Consider the following 6556-nt stretch of genomic DNA (forward strand, 5'->3'; position numbering starts at 1 on the left):
AACAACAGCCAATCCGAAATGGGCTTTATTATCGCCGCGCATGCGCGAAAAACTCATACGTCGACATCGAATCGTGGGAGTTTTGAGTATTCGAGTTCCGCAGTGTAGAGACTGTCGCGGACGTGGTCGGGCTTGGGAATGTAATGTGATTTGTTTCGAGACAACGTTTCATTCAAGATTACAGACAACAAGGTTGGTTTTGCTTTTATTATTGATAACTCTCGCTAAGTGATTGACATCGATTGACGAGAAAAAAAAACGCGAATAATATTCGATCTTTTTTTTTCGCTGCGCCGAATTCGATGATTATCGCGTCGCGAGACAATAGTTCTCTTCAACACTCTTTAATGGAAGAAACACGAGAGGTTTTCCGTATTTCCTATCCGTGTAGATGAATCGGTTATGACGTGTGGACGTTCGAACGAACGCACAATACACGTTTACGATGAATACGCAGTATTCAATTGCGTAAAGTCGCATCCCCGCGGAATGTTATGCATATATTATCGTTGTACACGTCGATGCACTTTGCTCGGATATTTTTCTTGTCGTCGTTTCTCAAATTGTGTGAACAAGAGCTGTAAATAAAGAAACAAAAAGTTCATATCAAAATCATTTTAACTGAAGATGTCATTATTGCTCCCTAAGAGAATCTCTCGCAACATCGACATCTTGATTGATGATGACAGTTTCGTAAACAATACAAAAGTCCAAAGGGCGAAATGGGAAATATTCTTTAGACATTTTTATAATGTTATTCGATCACTCGTGTTTCTTCTCCAATTTCTAAATGATTCCCTATCGCTTTTTAAACGGATGTAAATTAATTTTTTAAAGAAATATTATAACAGATTGAGAAAAGGAGAATTAAATTTAAATAAATTATTGTGTTAGAGTGGCGTGACATTGACCTTTATAACTCTTTCGATGAAGTTATTTTTAACATTTCGATTCATTGGTCAATCATTTTTCTTAAAATATAGACTGCTCCTTAATAATGCTTCATGGCCGATACTAATATATTAAGATCGATAAATTTATCAATAATTTTTCGGTCATATTAATATAAAAAGAATATTAAAATAATTAAACTAAACTTCTCTAATTAGCGTAAAATATTCAAAAATCGAATGTAGAAAATATAAAATTGAAGGCTGTACGAATGAAGAATCTATGTATGATATCCAGTGAAGGCGTTGCACGTGATGGATCACACGCATTTACGCACCATAACTTGTTTGTCACGTGTTCTTAACAATGTAATTATATCATTACATATGTATGTTTCTCATCAATCGTGCATGTTATTTCGCATCGTTCTTTGCATATTCTTATAGATCGATAATGTTATGTAAGATCGATGATATTATTGTCGCGGCGTCATATTTTATAGTGTTTAATAATGGATGAGATCTGAGAATTGAACGCAATTTTCATAGATTTTCATTCGTGTTCAACTAAAGATATATTTAGATTCGTGATAAATTTTCTTTTGGATTACAAGGGAGCAGGAGGTTAATATAAATTTCTAAAAATATTCCAATGGGTTGATCCACTTATAGCAAATTTATCCGTCATCAAGTCTTACGTGACGTAAATTTGCAGTCGTATAGTTTGCATTTTTGAACTTTGAACAATTCGAAAAAATGTCGTTTTACAGAGACCATTTTTTTCGAATAATTTACACTTTATCAAGTGTAATATTTTTTTCTGCGAAAAACATGTACTGAGTTGTGAAATAGTATGTTATAATAATGTGACATATTCCATTTTAAAGATTAGTACATAATAGCATGTTTCGACATTTGTCATTTATAAACGTCATTTATTACTGTCTTTATATCTTTTCAATACATACATACAATTATCGTATCACGTGACATGCGATAAGAACGCGTGCGTGATAAAGGAATAAAGCTTGGAGCGATTAAAAAAGTTTAGGCAACTTGTTCGAAAGACGGAAGAATTTCTGAAGAATGAGGAAAAACACTATTGCAATCGTTTGTATATTGATATCTATTTTTAGAAAAATGTTACAAATATTAGATTTCTTGACTATTATTTCAAATTTGACATACTAACTTTTAGAAAAAAATTAAATCTATATTTATCATTTTTTTTGCCTCGGAAAAATAAAAAAATGATCTTGACATTTTTACATCTTTGATTATTATATCTGCTTACGATTACTATATACAATATGAGAAAAAATGTTCGTACATATTTTTTATTATTTAAACTCAACAGTCAATATAATAATGATACTAGAAAAATAATAAGTTTATCAAAAAATTCTAAAATCAGATAAATCTCTTATTGTTGCTTTGGAAATATTTTCAGATGAATGTAGCGTGTGGATTTAAAGTAATTGCATTATCATCATATTTAGATTTTACAGTTTCCACGTTTATATATCACAAATCCATTACAATTACAACATGTACTTTGAGCTCATTGGCGTCAGCATTATCTATCCAGTTCCAGTAAACTGAGTAAACGATAAAATCAAGCTCTCCATTTGTTTCTTATTTCAACTCATCGTATTCTTATCTTTTATTTATGTCATGTAATGTAGCTCATTGTCAGTTATTTTGTTTTTAAATAAATTCTATTCCTTATCAAATGATATATACTTTTCTCTTTCATTTCACACAATAATAAGTTATTGCATTTAATATCATAGATACCATGATATAGATAGATGATATTATGAGTAGTTTACAGATAAAAATTATCAGTTTTGAATTCACGCTTGCTGGTGGATGGAAATATAAGAGAGATAAAAAGAGAATCAATAAGAATCGTGAAAAAAGTTAGAATATCTATATTCTATAATTTCTAATTGTTGATTTTTTTTAGGATATTAAACCTACATATAAAAATTAAAAAATTAAAATATTTCGTTATCTTTTCTATTTAAGAAACTTCATAAAACAAGCAATATGTTTTCAGTGCTTATTTTGTTCCGGTTCGCACGTTAACGATACAAAAAGTGATACATGACAATCTACATGAGAAACCATCGGTAACAGATTAACAAAGTCATCAGAGATGAGCGGGCATGCGACTCGTCCTGGTGATCCTGGTGGTCAAGCGGTTTTCGAACACTGCATTCAAGTAGCTGTGCTGCCGATCGCTGGAAAACACGTTTCGTCAGCATTACCTGCTACATCGATTCCACCAATGGAGAGGCAAGATGTAAACATCACGGTAAGAAAACGCGTTGGAAATGAGCTGTATTTGTTATAATAGAGGATGTTTATTCTCTGAAAAAACCTAGAATCAAATATTTTTATTTAATCATATATTGTCATATATGCAAATTATATGATATTAGGTTCATAAATAACGCGAGCATTGGTCACTCGCTTGCCATAACAATTATTTGCACGCATGCTGAAACAATATCCTAGAATTATAATTATTATATTATATATACATATTTTATTATATATACATATTTAATGTGATCTTTACATATTAACAAAAACATTTTTATATTATAGAAAAAGCGCGACGGAAAAGAGATTTCGAATACTCAAAGAGTCTGGACGAGCTTAGTATCTGGCGCAATAGCAGGTGCTTTGGCGAAGACAACAATAGCGCCGTTGGACCGCACGAAGATCAATTTTCAGATCTCGAAGCAGCCCTACTCGGCCAAAGCGGCGATAGGTTTCTTGAGCAAAGCGCTACGTACCGAAGGTATCCTCAGCTTATGGCGTGGAAATAGCGCTACCATGATTAGGATCGTGCCATATTCTGCGGTGCAGTTTACGGCGCACGAACAGTGGAAGAGAATTTTGAGAGTGCACGGCGCGGAGAGGTATCGAATAGAAAATCTATATATAATAGATATATTTATCAAACAAACACATGAATCAAGAAAAAATACTTTGCGAAGATTTTATCCCTGTGTATTATGAATCATTTACAGGAAAAACCCATGGGCGAGTTTTTTGGCTGGTGCCCTTGCAGGCGTTACGTCGCAGACCATGACTTATCCGTTGGATCTGATGCGGGCGAGAATGGCGGTGACTCTGAAGGCCGAATATAAGACTCTACGACAGGCGTTCTCACGAATCTACAAAGAGGAGGGAATCCTCGCGTATTATCGTGGCTTCACCGCTACACTCCTCGGCGCAATCCCGTATGCCGGGTGCAGCTTCTTCACTTACGACATGTTGAGATACTTACTGACTGGTGAGTCGATTTGTTCACACAGATAAATTCTGTTGACGCCCGCTGGCGGTGGCGGTGCTTGTACTCATCACATATACACACACGCATACATACATATGAAAAGAAAAAAAGTCGTGGGTTATACGAATGAGAGTGGCTGTTGTATATGATCGTAAAGCAGGGTACCGATGGGGCACGTCGGGGGCACCCTGTTTCCCCTGATATTGGGACGGTACTTATTTTAATAGCGACGCGAGACAAGCCCGACCGGCGGCGTATTTCGAAGTGCTGCGTGCTTCATGTTCGATGATGGCTACGTGTCGATGAACAGTGTACACGGTGACTATTCCGGGATTCTCGACCTCACTCATTTGCGGTGCCATCGCTGGAATGGTCGGTCAGACAAGCAGCTACCCACTGGATATTGTGCGGCGCAGAATGCAGACATCGGCGATCAAGGGTCAGCATTATCATACGATCACATCGACTATCACGAAGATTTACATGTAAGTACAGCATCAGTTAAAGATACTTTAATAATAGATTAGTAACTATATTTTGTTATTTCAAATAGTTGAATTATTAATAGAAACATATACTGGACAGCCATCTAGAACAAAACATTTAAATATTTTTTTTTTTTTTACTTTGGAACAAAGACGAAAGAATATATAATTGTGTAATAATTTCCTTTTCGTAATATAATACACATTTATGTATCAATATAAAATGCAATGTTTTGCTATATGTATTTATGTATTGAAATGAAATGCAATATATTTTGTTATCTTTTATAACAAATGTAATTGCATAATATATGCAGAATTATATTGTTGATTTATGCATTTGCTTGGAAAAATTTTACATTTTGTAGGGAAGAAGGAATAATGGCTTTTTACAAAGGCTTGAGCATGAATTGGGTTAAAGGTCCAATTGCAGTTGGAATCAGCTTTGCTACGCATGATACAATAAGGGATACACTGAGAAAAGTCATTTGTGAAGATAGTGAGACATAGAACTAATAGAACAAATATTGAAAAGCTACCGTTATAATATTACGGAATAATAACTGTTAATTACAATTTAGTAATTATAATCATATAATTATAATTTTAAATTTTTAGGTAATTATAATCATATATAAATATAAACACACATACACACGCGCGCGCGCGCGCACACACATCACACACACATACACACACACACACATGATTATGTTATAATTATTAATTGTATATAATTAACAATTAATAATTGTATAATTTTATCATTTAACAGATTATATATATTTTAATGACAAATAAGCATAAATCTGAAAATTAATTTGATGAAAAAAAAAGAAAACTTGTGCACAAAAACGTCGTTGACAGTAAGAATGAAAATATATTGTAAAATAGATGCATTGTAATAATAGGAGAAGAGAATAATTACTTTGTTATTTTGCGACGGCGCTCCGCCAAAAGCAGCAGGGAAAAGATCATTAGTACAAATTGTTAAATATTATGTACATATATTGTTATTCCGAATGTTACATAGAGATCATTGAAGAAAGATGTAATAAATGTACATGTGCATATAATTATAATATATGCACTGTATGCTGATTTGGCTATTATATGAAAATATGATTTCTGATATGCCTCAATCATTTTATGATATTAAAATATATATATATATATATATATATATATATATATATATATATATATAAATTGGTACTTTGTATTCTAAATTATCTTGTAATCGAATATACCCTTTTTACTTTAGATGTCAAACTATTTAATTTTCAAGAAACTTTAAGATGACAATTCTTAAGATCATGTAAGATATCGAAATATATTGTACAGTTATAAATTGAATTCAGATTATGATTTAGTTATAATACTTGCAGTGTACTTGTTTTTGTTTATTTCAACATAATAATGAGTAATAAATGTTTCTTCAATAAACGACTGCAATTGCTATAGTGACAATAAAGCTCAGAACTTCAAACATTGTAAAAAGGTTTAACATTACACGTTATATTACAATTAATTATTGAACAACAATAGTTCGTTACAATGTTAAAGACTGAAAGATTGTACTTGCTTTATTTCCATTCAAGTATCTTACACAATTGAGTATTTTTAAATATTTTGTACATATTTCTAAGAGAAAAAAGTGCTGTACTATTTTATGTTGAAAGTTAAAGTGTAAAATTACTGTAATGAAAAGCAGAGGAGGGAAATAATTGCATTTTTTTGTTGATCGAGACAAAAAAATTTATAATCGATGGGCGGAAAGTTTCTCTTTTTATGCTAAACAGATTTATTAACAAATTGCTATCTTTGATAATGCGTATTTCGTTTTCTAGGAATCGAATTTTTGAACAAAA

The 6556-nt window shown here is 32.2% G+C and overlaps 1 protein-coding gene across 2 annotated transcripts; it reads left to right on the forward strand.

The window, feature by feature from the left end:
- Window positions 1–67: 67 nt before the first annotated feature.
- On the forward strand, window positions 68–5786 carry LOC126857415 (mitochondrial coenzyme A transporter SLC25A42). 2 transcript variants are annotated; one of them, XM_050606814.1, is made up of 6 exons: window positions 68–192; window positions 2953–3210; window positions 3507–3823; window positions 3935–4200; window positions 4511–4685; window positions 5054–5786. In XM_050606814.1, the coding sequence occupies exons 2-6, from the start codon at window positions 3052–3054 to the stop codon at window positions 5193–5195; spliced, it is 1059 nt and encodes a 352-aa protein (XP_050462771.1). In that variant the 5' UTR covers window positions 68–192; window positions 2953–3051; the 3' UTR covers window positions 5196–5786. The 2 variants fall into 2 exon arrangements, with proteins under 2 accessions (XP_050462771.1, XP_050462772.1); XM_050606815.1 differs by having other exon boundaries at window positions 108–192; window positions 3033–3210.
- Window positions 5787–6556: the final 770 nt, after the last annotated feature.

This window comes from Cataglyphis hispanica, chromosome 21, assembly GCF_021464435.1.
Source record: "Cataglyphis hispanica isolate Lineage 1 chromosome 21, ULB_Chis1_1.0, whole genome shotgun sequence".
NCBI lineage: Eukaryota > Metazoa > Arthropoda > Insecta > Hymenoptera > Formicidae > Cataglyphis > Cataglyphis hispanica.

Excerpts from the sequence above, each read along its gene's own strand:
- LOC126857415 (XM_050606814.1), top strand. The coding sequence starts at position 3,052 with ATGAGCGGGCATGCGACTCGTCCTGGTGATCCTGGTGGTCAAGCGGTT. Across the intron at positions 3,211-3,506 it reads GGCAAGATGTAAACATCACG|AAAAAGCGCGACGGAAAAGA; the intron begins GTAAGAAAACGC and ends TTTATATTATAG. Across the intron at positions 4,686-5,053 it reads ACTATCACGAAGATTTACAT|GGAAGAAGGAATAATGGCTT; the intron begins GTAAGTACAGCA and ends TACATTTTGTAG.